The sequence below is a fragment of the Pyrus communis genome, chromosome 7, assembly GCF_963583255.1.
Source record: "Pyrus communis chromosome 7, drPyrComm1.1, whole genome shotgun sequence".
In the NCBI taxonomy this organism is placed as follows: domain Eukaryota; kingdom Viridiplantae; phylum Streptophyta; class Magnoliopsida; order Rosales; family Rosaceae; genus Pyrus; species Pyrus communis.
This window is the reverse complement of record NC_084809.1, coordinates 933,251-949,317: the sequence shown is the minus strand read 5'-3', so window position 1 is coordinate 949,317 and position 16,067 is coordinate 933,251. Positions and strand designations below refer to the sequence as shown.

Here is a 16,067-nt window from a genome sequence, read left to right as displayed (position 1 = left end):
AAGGAACTTCAAAGGATTCTTCTTTTGTTTCATTTTCTCAGTTTGTGGTTGTGCATATGTGCATATATTTATATGTATCATCTCAATTTCTTTTGCTTTTGTGTTTTGTTTTCTGCATTTTTAATTGATCTATCTCGTAAAGATTGATCAAATCCTAAAATACATGAGAACAAATCTAGTCTTTTGTGTAATCAGTACTCTTGATAGGGCTTAGGAAAAGAGTATTTGGAACTACATTTTCTCTTTATGTAGCTTGGTGTTGATTTAATCTCTTTGGTGTGCAACATTTTCACATATATTTATCAATGACGGTTTGAAACGTTTAATGGTTGTGTTATGGTGTTATAATGTGACGTGTGCCCAAATACTGGCAATGGGGATGCTTCATTGAGTTGTCCAAAACTCTGTTTCATATTAAAAAGCACATAAATCACCATTTTGAAGAAGAAGAAAAAAAGCGTCTGAACCCAACTATTATTACACCCGACTAAGGTACACTCCAAAATTTGAATTCAGTTACCCAATAAGCCCAGCTTGACCTTTGTAACTTTTCTTTGGAGACATCATCATTCCACAAGTGGCACAAGAGCACCCTCGTTAATTTCTGTGCTTCGGACTCGACTTGCGTTTCCTCTCGGGTTCTCTCGCACACTCTCTTCCCCCCCCCCCCCCCCCCCCCCTCTCTCTCTCTATATATATCTTTGGTGTTGTCTTTGTCGTGTATCCTTGCAATCTTGTACCGGCCATGGGAACCCAAGCTCCAACTAACGACAACAATTACAACCGTGCAGAGGTTACTCTCTCTCTCTCTCTCTCTAAATCCTATGTCTCTGACACTTTCGAAAGTTCTAATGATGTTGGAGTGCCTGTGTTTGTTAACATGTTTTTATTTTTCCGTTTTCGAATGCTCTAAGACTGTCATCTTTCGTTTGTTGTTGTTGTCGGATAAAAGTCGTGTTTGTTTCCTGAGAAAATGCAGCAACATGATATCTAAGTCTACAAAAATTAGACCTGTATTTCTAGCAAATTAGAACATTATTATATAATTATATTCATATTAAATACAGAAATCATATATCAATATTATCTCGTATATGCACTCTTTTTTCGTAGGGTTTTGAGCCTTCTGGTGTTTGTGTTTACTGTTCAACTTGTTTATTCTAATTTGTCAATAAATCACTTCACGTAATTTGGTTGAAAGATCAACGTTCCTATTCAATTTAACTTACGGCTTACGGCTTACGGCATCTTGTTAAATTTCTATGACATTCCACCTCCTTCTTTGAATTCCTAAACAAATAGTTCTGTGGAGGTGACTACAGATGTCAAACACAATTTATGACCACATGTATATAGTCTTCGCGTTCTCTCTCATCAAGCACAAATTATGCTAAGTTTTTAATCACATGCTTCTCACGGAACGAGGTGATATATTGTAAAAGAAAGAAGTAAATATACTATTTTAAACTAAATATTTTTGTATTATAAGCGACTTGTGAGTGAGGATTCGAAAGTAGACACCGTTTTAAAACGTATGAGGATTCTTTCTCTTCATAATCTTTCTTCACTTTTCTTCTTTTTTATTTGAACGGTTACGATTAGCCACATCAACATCTTATATTTTTTTTTTTATAGAGATAATAAGACAAAAAAACAATATATGAGAGAAATGAAGGAAAGGGAATAAGAATAGAAGATGAGAGAATCCTCCTCCTTTTAAAACGTCTATTTCTTCGTCTTGTCATTACATTTTAATTGATGTATTTTGACTTTGGCTACATCATTTTGTATTTTGTTTGAAGTTTTGTGCGCTTATAATATGAACACACAAGACGATACTATTTGCAAGCTAGGTTGTCCAGAGATATTATTCGTAAGCTAGGTTGTCTATTTAAGAGATTTTTCGATGTTGTTAGAACACATGATAGAACACCACATATCATTATACAACTATAAGAACGCTTGAAAGAAAACTTCTCTCTAATTATATAATATTATGAGATTCTTCTCCTTTATTTTGAGCACATTGAAAAATCTCTTGTTTACTCGATTCTCTTTGGCAAAATGTGTAGTATATTCTATGTTGCATTTAATTCCATAGCTTATCCTAAATTGCATGACTTGATTAGTTGGCAAGATTAGGGCTTGTTTGGTATCCTACTTGAGTTCAACTTTTTTAACTCAAAAACACTTTTTGAGTTTTAGACTTTAAATTCTTGTTTGGTAGGACTCTTTTTAAAAATTGGATTCAAAACTAACTTAAAAATATAGGCTATTTCTTAAAAATACTAAAAGTGAGTTTTCAGAATTTTTCTGCTCTTTTCTCAACATCTTCTTGTGCTCCTTCCTAACCCTCTCTTTTTTCTCTCCTAACCCTCTCTTTCTTCTCTCCCCACGTCACACATTGTCTTCTCCCTCCTTAGCCTTTGTCTTGTCTCTCTCTCTCATCACTATCTCTTTCTTCTCACTCCTCACCTTCTCACCGGAATTTTTTGCTCTCTCCCTATCCTCCTCCTGTCTTTCTCTCTCCTCGCCAACTATTTCCTCTCTTTTCTCTTTCCCAATTCTTTCTCTCCTCCAATTTTTGTTCAAGGAAGTTTGAATTCAAACTAAAAAAAATTATTTTTAAAAATTCAACCAAACAGATTTTTGAAATTTTGAGACTTAAAAGAAAATTGTTTTTAAGTGATGTTATTTGAAAATTATTTTTAGAAACAACCAAAGTTTTTGGATAGGATACCAAAGTGACCCTTAGCTTTCCAGTTGTCACTAGGATAATCCACAGGATGGATTTCTATATCTAGAACAAATAAAGTAATGAATAAATTTTTGTTTGAAAATTAGTAAAAAATTACAAGATTTGGATTTAATAATATGTTAATGGGCCGTAACCAAGCTTGACCGCTGTATTGGTCGTCGACGTAAGGAATTAGTGCTGGGCCCGTTATATGGTGGGCCCAATGTTAATAAGACAGGTTGACAGAATTGATAAAAAGGTCTTTTCAACTTTGGAGTTTTGATTCCTTCATAGAATACGAGGATAACGGAATCCGGATGACAAGTACCAAAGGTTCATTGAATTTTTTTTGTCCCGAAAAACCCCCTATTCCCCTAGAATACCAATTACACACCATTGTGGTTTGTTAATTATTTTTGGGGCTTTTAGATCTAGGTCCAAAAACGTAGAATATTTTTAGGAGTGAATCCAGTTATCTAATTCTATGTTTTTATTTCTTTTATACTCATTTTATATTTTCTAATAATATTAAAAATCAATTAAAATCTTCTAATATTATGCATTTTCCAACTCCAAAAAAAAAAATTTAATATCTTATAACAAAAAAACTAATATACTAACATAAATTTATCTGCAAAGCATTCTATTCTAACTCAAGTAACAAATATATGAATGTATATAATACCTATACGTGAGATATGAAACCTAATTAAAAGGTAGAAAAAACATAACATACCTACAAGCAAGACACATTAATCTGTGACAGGTTGATTATAAAAAAAGAATATGTCATATAGGTAGATAAATATAATTAACCTGTGATATAGGTTGATTATAAAAATTAAAAATAAAATCTATAAATGGGGTTTAAAGCAGGAGGAAGAACGAGAAATAACAAAAAGATAAATAAAAAGAAATAAGCAAAGAGATAATTGGGAAGAAATTTGATTTTTATAATAAATCTTATTATTGAACAGATAACTATTGATAATTAAATAATTAAATATAACAAATTGGACTTATTTTAATAAACTGGACTATTCCTACTATTGGCTCAAAAAATTGGACTTATATCAAGTTTCCCCATTATTTTTCCCTTATTCGTCCTTGATTTACAGAAGATATTGGAAAAAGATTTTAGCTGGATTCTTTTTCTAGGGATCTTAGGGATTTCGTGTTATTGACTATTCATTGTATATCGTACGGTCAAAAATCATTCCAAAATTTAAATTTTAAAAAATTAAATATAAAGAGTACCTAACGAAAACTGATCGCACGATGTACAATGAACGATCACGATTACGGGATCCCTAGGAAAAGGATTCGGCGAGGATCCTTTTACGAAGATAGTTAGTTTCGTGCACGTAAAAAAGTTAATTTTGCTCGCAATTAAAAAGTTTCATACAGTGTGTTAGAATGTGATTTGCAGTTAAATTAGAATAACTTTTTTATGTAGAGTCAAGTTTTTGGCTAACCCACCTTCGACGGAAAGAACTTCGCTGTTGAAAAAACCAGCAACAGCTCATGCTGATGACCAATCACAGCTGAACACATGTCCAAGTTGTGATTAAAAAATCAACAACTTGGACACATGTCTAGCTGTGATTGGTCATCAGCAGGGGCTGCTGCTGATTTTTCAGCAGCCAAGTCCCGTTCACCTCTGACCATATTGATTTCATTCAAGCGAATAATGATAGGATAATACTTGTGTTCCTCTCTTGAAAATACAAATGTTATATCGTAACGTTCCATTTCTTAATTTTTATTTAAAGATCACTCTAACAAAAAATCATTTTAATCAGAGATTATTTAATTATTTTAAATTATAGAACAAATCGATAATAAAAAAAATTTATAGAATAAATCAAGGTACTAAATAATATATTCATGATGAAGCATTCATTATTTGATATGTTTAGATAATTAAATGATCACCGGTTCGAATAATTTTTTGTAAAATTAACTTTTAAATGAAGATTAATAAATTGAATAGTTCCGATCGTTAATTTTATTGGCTTATGGGATATTAGTCATTTATTTGGGTGAAAATATTTGATTGTTTTGTTTAAGATGCTGATGAAACATGTTACTGTGTATGATAGATTGATGAAAAATTAGCAAAGCAGAAGAAAATCGACGAGTGGCTTCCGATCACTGGTTCAAGGAATGCAAAATGGTGGTACTCAGCCTTCCACAATGTCACTGCCATGGTTGGAGCGGGTGTTCTCAGTCTCCCTTACGCCATGTCCAATCTTGGATGGTATGTTAATCCCAATCAGTTCAACCTTAATCCTCTGTCACTAGTAAATAATTATACAATTCTTCAAATCACTTTGGAAAGTAATTTCCGCGTACTCCTCTCCCTGTACGCCCTTGTTTACTTCTCCATTCAGGCAGAAATAAACAAGGGTATGAATACGAAGGAAAGAGCATGCGGAAAACATTCTTTTTACTTTTTACTGCTGTTAATTTGCCTTCACATTGTGGTAATTCAGGGGTCCTGGTGTGGTAATTCTAGTGCTGTCATGGATCATCACACTGTACACACTGTGGCAAATGGTTGAAATGCATGAAATGGTTCCAGGCAAACGGTTTGATCGATACCACGAGCTCGGGCAGTATGCATTTGGTGAAAAGCTTGGCCTTTACATTGTTGTGCCTCAACAGCTCATCGTCGAGGTCGGTGTCAACATTGTATACATGGTTACCGGAGGAAAATCACTGCAGAAGGTCCACAATTCTGTGTGCTCAGACTGTAAAAATATCAAGTTAACTTACTTCATAATGATCTTTGCATCTGTTCACTTTGTCCTCTCCCACCTTCCCAACTTCAACTCCATCTCTGGTGTGTCTTTGGCTGCTGCAGTCATGTCCTTGAGGTATAGATTCCGAACTTGACATTATTGAAAATATTTTTAGAATGACTAAGCAGTCGTTTGAGATTTATTTTGGGAGAGCTTAAAGACGCCTTCACAACCAATAGTGCTTTTAGTGGCTTAGATTAGTTGAAAATGTTTTTGGGTTATGGATATATAAACTTGTCATTTTTCATGTCGTCCCGTGCTTTTATTGAAATCACTTTTGAACACAAGTGTTTTTTTTTAAACCATTCCCAAGCGGGCCTTAATAGTGCTTTTAGACCAACAAAAAATACTTATGTCATTATTTGACAAAGAAAAGTTAAAAAGAGTTCATGGATTATAAAAGTAGTTCGAATTTTATAACAAATTTAACGTGTTTATTCTAAAAAGCAGTAAAGCACTTCCACAAAAAGTTCTTGAAAAAACATTTTTTTAACAGGTCGTTCATTTTGTTAGTTTTTGGTCCAAATTAAAGTTTAATTAATATCTTTCAATTGATTTTGTGATGGATGCAGTTACTCTACCATCGCTTGGGCAGCCTCTGTGGACAAGGACAATGTCTCATATGATTACAGGTCTAAGACTACAACAGGCAATGTGTTCAACTTCTTCAATGCCTTGGGTGACGTGGCTTTTGCCTATGCTGGTCACAATGTTGTTCTTGAAATCCAAGCAACAATTCCATCTACACCTGAGAAGCCATCCAAGGGAACCATGTGGAGAGGAGTCATCGTCGCCTACATCGTAGTCGCCTTGTGCTACTTCCCAGTTGCTCTGATCGGATACTACGTTTTTGGCAATTCAGTCGAAGATAACATCCTCATTTCACTCGAAAAACCTAACTGGCTCATTGCAATGGCCAACATGTTTGTTGTCATCCATGTCATCGGAGGCTATCAGATTTACGCAATCCCAGTGTTTGACATGATCGAAACTGTACTGGTAAAGAAGTTGAATTTTGAACCTACTAGAACGCTTCGCTTCATTACGCGTAATATATATGTCGGTAAGTACTCTTTAACCTTAATTCCATCAAGTTATAACACGAGCTTAAAGGAGCATGTTGTTGCCTGGGGTGGATAAATGAGTGTTCTAAATTGACATTTTATTGCAGCATTCACCATGTTCGTCGGCATTACCTTCCCTTTCTTCAGTGGCCTCCTTGGATTCTTTGGAGGATTTGCTTTCGCCCCGACAACTTATTTTGTAAGCCCGCAGTTTTTCTCCACATCTGATCCAAAACATAGCGTAACGTTACTTGTACATTTTGATTCAATCTTGTTATAACTATCTGCAGCTCCCTTGCATAATGTGGCTTGCCATCTACAAGCCAAGGAAGTTCAGCTTGTCTTGGTGGTGCAACAATGTACGTTCATTTGTACTCATACTTCGTTGTTCACAAGTTTTCGTTTCCTTTTAATTATATATTAGTTAACCTAATAATTATTTTACTTAATCATTTTCAGATCTGCATCTTTTTTGGTGTTCTTTTGATGGTTCTATCACCTATCGGAGGATTGAGATCGATCATAATTCAAGCCAAGACCTACAAATTTTACTCGTAAGTCCTTCGCCACCCTATCCGAAAAAGGATACTAGGTTGCTGCAAGATGCATCTCAGAAACGCGAAAAAGAAAATGAAGCCGTTGATGATGATGATGGAGAGTTAATTTAATTAGGACTGTGTGCCTCGAGGGTCCTGCAGTAATCGAAGATCTGAAATAAATTGGAAACACAGATTGGTTTCATGGGGAAGAATTCAATCCATATCACCAATTGAAGGAACTTCAAAGGATTCTTCTTTTGTTTCATTTTCTCAGTTTGTGGTTGTGGATATGTGCATGTATTTATATGTATCATCTCAATTTCTTTTGCTGTTGTGTTTGTTTTTCTGCATTTTTAATTGATCTCTCTAGTAAAGATTGATCAAATCCTAAAATACATGAGAACAAATCTAGTCTTTTGTGTAATCAGTACTCTTGATAGGGCTTAGAAAAAGAGTATTTGGAACTACATTTTCTCTTTATGTAGCTTGGTGTTGATTTAATCTCTTTGGTGTGCAACATTTTCACATATATTTATCAATGACGGTTTGAAACTTTTAATAATTGTGCTATGGTGTTATAATGTGACGTGTGCCCAAATACTAGCAATGGGGATGCTTTATTGAGTTGTCCAAAACTCTGTTTCATATTAAAAAGCACATAAATCACTATTTTGAAGAAAAAAAAAAGAAAGTGTTTGAACCCAACTATTATTACACCCGACTAAGGTACGCTCCAAAATTTGAATTCAGTTGCAACGATAAGCCCAGCTTGACCTTTGTAACTTTTCTTTGGAGACATCGTCATTCCACAAGTGGCAGTTAAGTTGATTATATCTATGTACGGAACTAAAGAAAATGAGAAACAGGTCAATTTCCTCTTAGCATGCCCATTCCAATTTCTCGTTGTCTCATCAGTAAAGGAGAATAATTTACGTGAAATGATTATATCAACTTACAAGCAGACGAACAGTGCCATGAGTCATGATTCCCCAAAACATCTTGAGAATTTGCCTTCCGGACTCATTGAAACTCTTATTTCCCTGTAACTTTGTATTTTGTGTTGTTTTATCAGTTGACTAATTGTATCACTTTGCTTTTTTATGGTAACTTTTTCTAATTTCGAAAATAGTTGCATTATATCATCCATCATCTTAATATGTTGTCAACCTTGTCTTACCGTACTGATACTAAATAGTCAAAATAATCTTAATATAATATGATTAAAGTATCTATTTGCTTCTCACCCTGTAAGAAAAATAACTTACAACTCTAAGACGTCATAGTGGCATCCTAAATTAATAACACGACATTATTTATTTTAAATTTCTTACATATCGTCTTATGATAACGTTAGAACACTATTATTTAACGTATCTTTGTTTCATGTAAGTCTATCTTTTCGATTTGATACAATAATACTACGTTGATTAGATGCCACATACAACCGAATAAGCGAAATAAGTGCAAGTCATAAACTGACTTGTGCTACAACTAACGTACACTTGCAAGTTGCAACAAAATAGAGGACTACTGTATGTCCCAGGACTCCTGTATCCCGCTACTCTTCCCTACAAGCACCTAATTAACCAACTATCATTTTCCAAAAAAATAGCCGACCAATCAAACAGAGTCGACTCAAGATAAGAACTCTTTTTTTTTTTTTTTTTTTTAATATACAAAAGATAATATAATCGACACTAAATACATTTGAACTATGGAGATAGATTTCAAGATAAAACATGAAATTCAAGTCTTATTTCACTCAAAAAAAAAAAAAAAAAACTTAGTTAAATAACAAACTAAATACATAGTTTGCAATTAATATAAATATGTAACGTAACCTGCATGAACTTGTCAATAATGCAGAAAGAAGGATTAATATGTTCATAATATCAGTATAAGGAGGTTATTTTCTTTTCCCCACCAACAGAAGACAAACATAAGCATACAACAACAATCAAGTCTTATCCTATTAAGTGGGGTTTGTTGTATGAATCTAAAACGTCACTGCTCTCGATTTTACGCAAAGTCTTCCATTAGCTACAAATACTTCATATCTAAAGTAGGAGAGGTGAGGTTTATGTTTGTTAAGCGGAGTGGAAATGCCGCTGCTCATGTTATAACCTCATATGTTACCTCACATGGAGGTGATTTTCGATGGGATGCTTTTGGTCTAGAGTTTTTGTTTAACATTCTTGCTGAAGATGTAAACATTTCAGTTAAACTTTAATTTTAAAATTATCCTTTGACAAAAAAAAAGCATATTTCTTAGACGAAAACTAGCAAACAAAAATATCAATTTCAAATGAGCTCGAACTCTTGTGGGCGGATTTTTCTGGATCTTCACATTCTTGTCACCTCCGATAAATAATAAGTTTCATCTTCTCATTTATATATGTTTATTTTACATTCTCTATTTCATGCAAGACTTGAAGCCAAAGCTTTAGCTACTACTCTCTGTAACTACCAATGGGAGATACAACCGACCAAAGTTCTTCCATCCAAAGCAATGTAACTCTCTCTCTCTCTCTCTCTCTCTCTCTCTCTCTCTCTCTTCATAGCTACACAGCCGCGCACACGCCTATGCATGAAAGAAGTTTGAGATTTCACCTCAAAACTTGTTGGCAATATGTGGAGTAGCTCAACCCTATATAAACTTGTGCAACGTTTCTTAACTTTCCGAGTGAAAAAACTCCTCGTATTGCTAACTGGTTTACCTAACCGATAGGAACGTGCTCGTTGGTTTTCAACATTTGACTAGATTTCGCTTCATTTGGATTATTTTCTGCTTGTGACTTACTTTTTCTAAGAATTGTGGAATTGTGCACTGAATTGCAGGTGGACGAGAAAATGAACAACCAATCACAGATTATTGATGATGAAAAACTACAGAGGCAAAAGGAAATAGATGCGTGGCTTCCAATCACTGGTTCAAGGAATGCAAAATGGTGGTACTCAGCTTTCCACAATGTCACCTCCATGGTTGGAGCCGGCGTCAAAGTCTTCCCTTTGCCATGTCCAATCTCGGATGGTACGTTAACTTTTCTCACTCCTCTTTTAGTATAGTGAACTTTGTGCTGAATACTATATAATTTTATCTACGCTCGCAGAAGGACTGCAAGAAGCTAAAATATGAGTTCTAAAATCATTGGCCTTGCTTTGTTTATGATATTTCAAACTAGTATGGTGAATTTTGAGAATACACACTGCCGTGGCTAGATGGCCTAGCTGACGGATAATTTTTAATTGCTTGTTTAACTTTCAGGGATCCTGGTTGTGTGATTCTTGTACTATCTTGGGTGATCACTCTATTCACTTTATGGCAAATGGTTGAGATGCATGAGATGGTTCCTGGAAAGAGGTTTGATAGGTACCATGAGCTAGGGCAACATGCCTTTGGTGAAAAGCTAGGGCTTTGGATTATGGTGCCCCAACAGCTCATATGTGAAGTTGGTGTGGACATTGTGTATATGGTCATCGGTGGAAAATCGCTGCAGAAAGTTTACAAGACAGTGAAGAAAGACAAGGATCCGATCAAACTCACCTATTTCATCATGATCTTTGCCTCCGCTCACTTTGTCCTCGCCCATCTCCCCAACTTCTACTCCATCTCCGGCGTCTCGTTAGCCCGCAGCAGTCATGTCATTAAGGTACATTTCATCTTTTTTTTTTTTGTCAAATAGTATCCTTGGGCATGTGTGACGCCTTGGAATGCAAATCATTATTCTCAAACTTGTTGTTTGATTATGATTTCAGTTATTCAACTATTGCATGGACGGCTTCCATCCACAAAGGTGTTCAGCCGGATGTAGCATACGGTTATAAATCTGGTAGCACGCTGGGAACAGTCTTTAACTTCTTCACTGCCTTGGGGGACGTAGCTTTTGCCTATGCAGGCCACGATGTGGTCTTGGAGATCTAAGCAACAATCCCTTCGACACCCAAAAAGCCATCAAAGAAGCCTATGTGGAGAGGAGTAGTGTTGGCCTACATCGTCGTGGTATTGTGCTATTTTCCGGTGGCTCTCATCGGATATTACACTTTTGGGAACAGTGGAGGACAACATCCTCATCTCGTTGGAGAAGCCTGAATGGCTCATCATTACAGCAAACCTGTTCGTTGTCGTCCATGTCATTGGCAGTTATCAGGCAAACTTGTACTAGAAAGTAGAAGAAGATTCGGTCTTGCTAAATTTTCAATTGAATTTTAATCAAAACTTTTTGGTTTTGCTCTGGCCTTTCCAAATTACAATGCAGCTATTTGCAATGCGTGAAGAAACTACACTTCAGACCTACCCTAATTCTTCGCTTCGTTTCCCAGAATATCTATGTCGGTAAGTAGTTCAGCTCCTCATCCAGTAGAGTGACAGCAATCACTCGACCCTTTTCTCCCTATGCACACCCTTGTTTATTGATTTATGTTCTTTAGATTGAATAAATCAAAGAAGAATTCAGGGAAAAAGATATACATGACGTGCAGAAGGGGAAAATGGGTGTTTCATATATCGTTTCCGGAAGAATTAAATTTAATGATTTGATCATGTGTGATTGATTTCAGCCTTCACAATGTTCGTCGCCATTACTTTCCCCTTCTTCGGTGGTCTTCTATGATTCTTTGGAGGATTTGCTTTTTCCCCGACTACATATTTTGTAAGCCCTCAAATCTCTTTCTGTGCATCAAATTTAAGTTCTACTTTTCCTTTGTCTGAGCGATGTTTTAGTCTAATCTAAACTATTGATTCACTGATTCATGGTCTCCATTTGGTTTCATTCTTCAGCTCCCTTGCATTATGTGGCTTGCCATCAAGAAACCGCGCAAGTTTAACCTAACTTGGATTATTAACTGGGTACGTACGTTTGTTCAAATTCTGTTGTTACTGTTTCCTGCACTTTGCTAATAACAAAACCCTTACCAAAACCATCGTCATTTCTAAATCGGCTTTTCTTAATAGCAGATTTGCATTACGCTCGGCGTCATGCTGATGATTCTATCACCTATTGGAGGGTTGAGGAGTATCATAGTTCAAGCCAGTACCTACAAATTCTACAACTGATTAACAAACTTGGCACAAACATAAGTACTTTGCCCGGAACTTCAATGCAGTAGATATGGACAGACAAGCATATGTTACGAATAAGTACCATGATTGAACACTTACGGTTCTAGTGTTTATAACGAAGTGCCAGCGGAGTTAACCAGAAGAAAACTTATATAACACGCGTTCTCGGTGTGTATTTTTGCATTGTATGTTAGTATTGCTGAAATATACTAAATCGGCCTTCTCTCTGAGCAAAGAAAAGTTTAAATACCTTAACCTCACTTCAATTAACATCAAGACTTTTTGTAATAAAACTTTATACCTTTAAGATGTGGTAATTAATAAGTTATAAATTGATTTTGTTAGAAGTGAACCTTTAGCCCGTCTATCTGATACCTTGATTCATTTATATTCAACATCAATGAAATAGGGTTCTCATTTTTGTGGATTGCGTACCGCGTTAAATATGCATGCTTAATCAATGCGTGTTGGTATTGAAGATTGAAAACAATTTTGTGTTGAAAAGAACAAGCTATATGTTTACCTAAAAAAAAAAAAAAAACCAAGCTATTTGTACAAACAGTCAAAGTCGTCGCAGGAAACGAGGTATATATATATAGAGTTAATTGTACATATAGTCCTTAAACTATTACTCAACTTTAATTTTGGGACAAGGATTGTCTGCCCGCTCTCATTTATGGTGTTTTTCTGTTTGTGTGATCACGGTTAAGACACGTCAACATTTTATATTATTATTCATTTTTGTCTTATTATCTTTATAAAAAAATAATATAAAATGTTGACGTGATTTAACCGTGATCACATAAAACAAAAGAACATGGAAGGTCACCGAAAATGAAAGGGCAGAGAATCCATGTCCTTAATTTTGACCCCTGAACTCAATTCCATTTGGGTTTGGTCTTTGAACTTTACGAAACGTGGAGCATTGTTAGTTTGAATACTTTATGGATGTGGACTCATTGACTAGTTGATGTAGCCAAATTGATTAAAATAAAATAAAAATACAAATACAAACATAAAGAAGTTTAATATATAAAAATTTATTTTTATTTATAATTTTGTAATTCATATAACACTCACACCGACAAAATACGAAAACCACACGCAACAAGTTACCAAACTAACAAAAAATTTAACAGAATTATGAAAAATGCCGACTATTTTCTTATCCCAACCATAATTTATTCTTAAAAAATTATTATTATTAAAAAAAAAAATTAAAACTATTACAATAATTAAGAAAACGAATAATTTTGAATCCGGAACACATGGGTAAAAATCCATCACTTTACCCACTGAAATATTGGACCCAGTCATAAATCCCGGCAATAAAGCAAACAGAAATATCGACATAAGCGAGGTCAAAGAAGTCAATTTCGGCTGGCCGAATGGCGTTATTCCTGTGACAAAATTATACCAACCTCAAGTGAGCTTAAGTTATACGGGTCGTCGTTGTCGTTGACCAAAAAATGCTTAAATATATTTCACTTCCCATCCGTAATTATATTAAATTCTGGATCCAATTCCTGCAAGACTCGAAGCCAAGCCTTAGCTACTCTCTGCAACTATGGTAGTTCAAGCTCCGACTGACGGAAATTCTTCCAACCCCAACAATGTAAGTCTCTCTCTCTCCTTTCTCTTTCCGTGGTTACACACGCTCGCGCACGCACATACGCATATAGAAGACTGGTTTATATTGCCTTCAAGGACCGTGTTCATATGTTCTTGAGTTTGACTGGATTTTGATGCATTCGGGTTACATTTGGCTTGCGAATCGATTTGTTTTGAGAATTGTGTGCTGAACCGCAGGTGGACGAGAAACCGGAGATGCGGCAGCAGATCAGTGATGATGAAAAGGTAAGGAAGCAGAAGGAAATAAATGATTGGCTTCCAATTACTTCATCAAGGAATGCAAATTGGTGGTACGCAGCTTTCCACAATGTCAATTCCATGGTTGGAGCTGGTGTCCTAGGTCTTCCCTTTGCAATGTCCAATCTCGGATGGTATATTTCGGCGAGCACACTGCCCTGACCAACTGGACTAAACCGCAGACAAGCTTTTAATTGCTCGTTTCATTCATTTCAGGGGTCCAGGATGTGTTGTAATGGTGCTCTCATGGGTGATCACTTTGTTCACGTTGTGGCAAATGGTTGAGATGCATGAAATGGTTCCCGGCAAGCGGTTCGATAGGTACCACGAGCTAGGGCAACACGCCTTCGGCGAAAAGCTTGGCCTCTGGATTGTGGTGCCTCAGCAGCTCGTATGCGAAGTTGGTGTTAACATTTTGTACATGGTCACCGGTGGACAATCCCTGCAGAAGATCCATAAGATAGTGAAGAAAGACAAGGATCCCATCAAGCTCACCTACTTCATCATGATCTTTGCCTCCGTGGAATTTGTCCTCTCCCATCTCCCCAACTTCAACTCCATCTCCGGCATCTCATTAGCCGCGGCGGTGATGTCACTAAGGTACATAAGAAACAGATGTCTTGCACAGAGAATTTCTACTTAAAACAAAATTGATTGTCATTGTGTTGGTCGCAGTTACTCTACCATAGCATGGACTACTTCAATCCACAAGGGTGTTCAGCCAGACGTAGAGTACGGGTACAAAGCTCGAAGCACGTCGGGGACAGTCTTCAACTTCTTCAACGCCTTGGGACAGGTAGCTTTTGCTTATGCAGGCCACAACGTGGTTTTGGAGATCCAAGCTACACTCCCCACTTCTCCAGAAAAGCCATCGAAGTATGCTATGTGGAGAGGGGTGGTGATCGCCTATATAGTGGTGGCCTTGTGCTATTTTCCGGTGGCTTTCATCGGATATTACACTTTTGGGAACACGGTGGAGGACAACATCCTAATCTCGTTAGAGAAACCCGGATGGCTCATTGTAACAGCAAACATGTTTGTTATCATCCATATCATTGGGGGTTATCAGGTAAATTTGTACCAGAGGTCTGCTCTTGGTAAGCTTGATCATTCGGTTCGATTTTGATCAAATCTTGTTGCAATGCAGCTATTTGCAATGCCAGTATTTGACATGATAGAAACTGTGTTGGTGAAGAAACTGCATTTTCGGCCCACAACGAAGCTTCGCTTTGTTACTAGGAACATATACGTTGGTGAGTTTGAGAACGGACTTACCTCCGTTATGTGATTACTGAGTGTATTACGTCGCGTGAATTGATGTTCTTCGTGTGTGATATTTCAGCGTTCACAATGGTCGTCGGAATGACCTTTCCCTTCTTCAGTGGTATCATGGGATTCCTCGGAGGATTTGCTTATTCCCCAACATCATACTATGTAAGTCCCAAGTCTGTCCGTCTCTTTGTATGCAGTCAAATCTAAGTTTAAATCTCACTCACTCACTCTCCGTTTGATTTCCTTCTTCAAGCTCCCGTGCATTATATGGCTAGCCATCAAGAAACCGCGCAAGTTTAGCCTATCGTGGTTTATTAACTGGGTACGTACGTAACTTCTTTCGTTCAGAGGTGGTAAAACCAGACCTCCATTAACAATTGCTGTCCTCGGTTTCAGATTTGCATCATACTCGGCGTCCTGCTGATGATCGTCTCGCCTATCGGAGGTTTCCGGAATATCATACTTCAGGCCAAGGAATACCACTTCTACAATTAACAAACTTGTCACACACACGAACAAAACTAGTATACTCTGTAAAATCAATGCATTATATGTGGCTGCAAGCTTATGTGACGAATAAGTGCCACGAAAACGAGGTTTTCCATCTGTCTCTTGGTTTCGGTTAGGAATGACGGACTTCGACATCCTACCAGTTGGGAGGAAGAAGAATATTGCTGAAGAAAGAAAGGCTCAAATTTTGGGTTTGCTTCAACGCTTCAACTA

The 16,067-nt window shown here is 36.5% G+C and overlaps 2 protein-coding genes and 1 pseudogene across 2 annotated transcripts; all 3 read left to right on the top strand.

Annotated features, from left to right (window-relative positions):
* The first annotated feature begins 681 nt into the window (after positions 1-681).
* LOC137740397 (lysine histidine transporter 1-like) lies at positions 682-7,645 on the top strand. Its single transcript, XM_068480275.1, has 7 exons — positions 682-793; positions 4,840-4,997; positions 5,233-5,616; positions 6,114-6,604; positions 6,713-6,804; positions 6,896-6,964; positions 7,065-7,645. Exons 1-7 carry the CDS (start codon positions 746-748, stop codon positions 7,161-7,163), a joined length of 1,341 nt encoding a protein of 446 aa, XP_068336376.1. The 5' UTR covers positions 682-745; the 3' UTR covers positions 7,164-7,645.
* Positions 7,646-10,108: 2,463 nt separating this feature from the next.
* Positions 10,109-12,345, top strand: LOC137740959 (lysine histidine transporter 1-like; annotated as a pseudogene).
* A 1,326-nt stretch (positions 12,346-13,671) lies between these two features.
* Positions 13,672-16,056, top strand: LOC137739400 (lysine histidine transporter 1-like). The gene is made up of 8 exons (XM_068478969.1): positions 13,672-13,818; positions 14,013-14,206; positions 14,289-14,672; positions 14,748-15,141; positions 15,220-15,325; positions 15,415-15,506; positions 15,598-15,666; positions 15,741-16,056. Exons 1-8 carry the CDS (start codon positions 13,771-13,773, stop codon positions 15,837-15,839), a joined length of 1,386 nt encoding a protein of 461 aa, XP_068335070.1. The 5' UTR covers positions 13,672-13,770; the 3' UTR covers positions 15,840-16,056.
* The last annotated feature ends 11 nt before the right edge of the window (positions 16,057-16,067 follow it).

What these genes read in the sequence shown, in the direction of transcription:
- LOC137740397 (XM_068480275.1), top strand. Translation starts at nt 746, where the DNA reads ATGGGAACCCAAGCTCCAACTAACGACAACAATTACAACCGTGCAGAG. An exon ending in GCTGCAGTCATGTCCTTGAG is followed by an intron (nt 5,617 to 6,113) that starts GTATAGATTCCG and finishes TGATGGATGCAG; the next exon opens with TTACTCTACCATCGCTTGGG. An exon ending in TACGCGTAATATATATGTCG is followed by an intron (nt 6,605 to 6,712) that starts GTAAGTACTCTT and finishes ATTTTATTGCAG; the next exon opens with CATTCACCATGTTCGTCGGC.
- LOC137739400 (XM_068478969.1), top strand. Translation starts at nt 13,771, where the DNA reads ATGGTAGTTCAAGCTCCGACTGACGGAAATTCTTCCAACCCCAACAAT. An exon ending in GCAATGTCCAATCTCGGATG is followed by an intron (nt 14,207 to 14,288) that starts GTATATTTCGGC and finishes CATTCATTTCAG; the next exon opens with GGGTCCAGGATGTGTTGTAA. An exon ending in ATATCATTGGGGGTTATCAG is followed by an intron (nt 15,142 to 15,219) that starts GTAAATTTGTAC and finishes GTTGCAATGCAG; the next exon opens with CTATTTGCAATGCCAGTATT.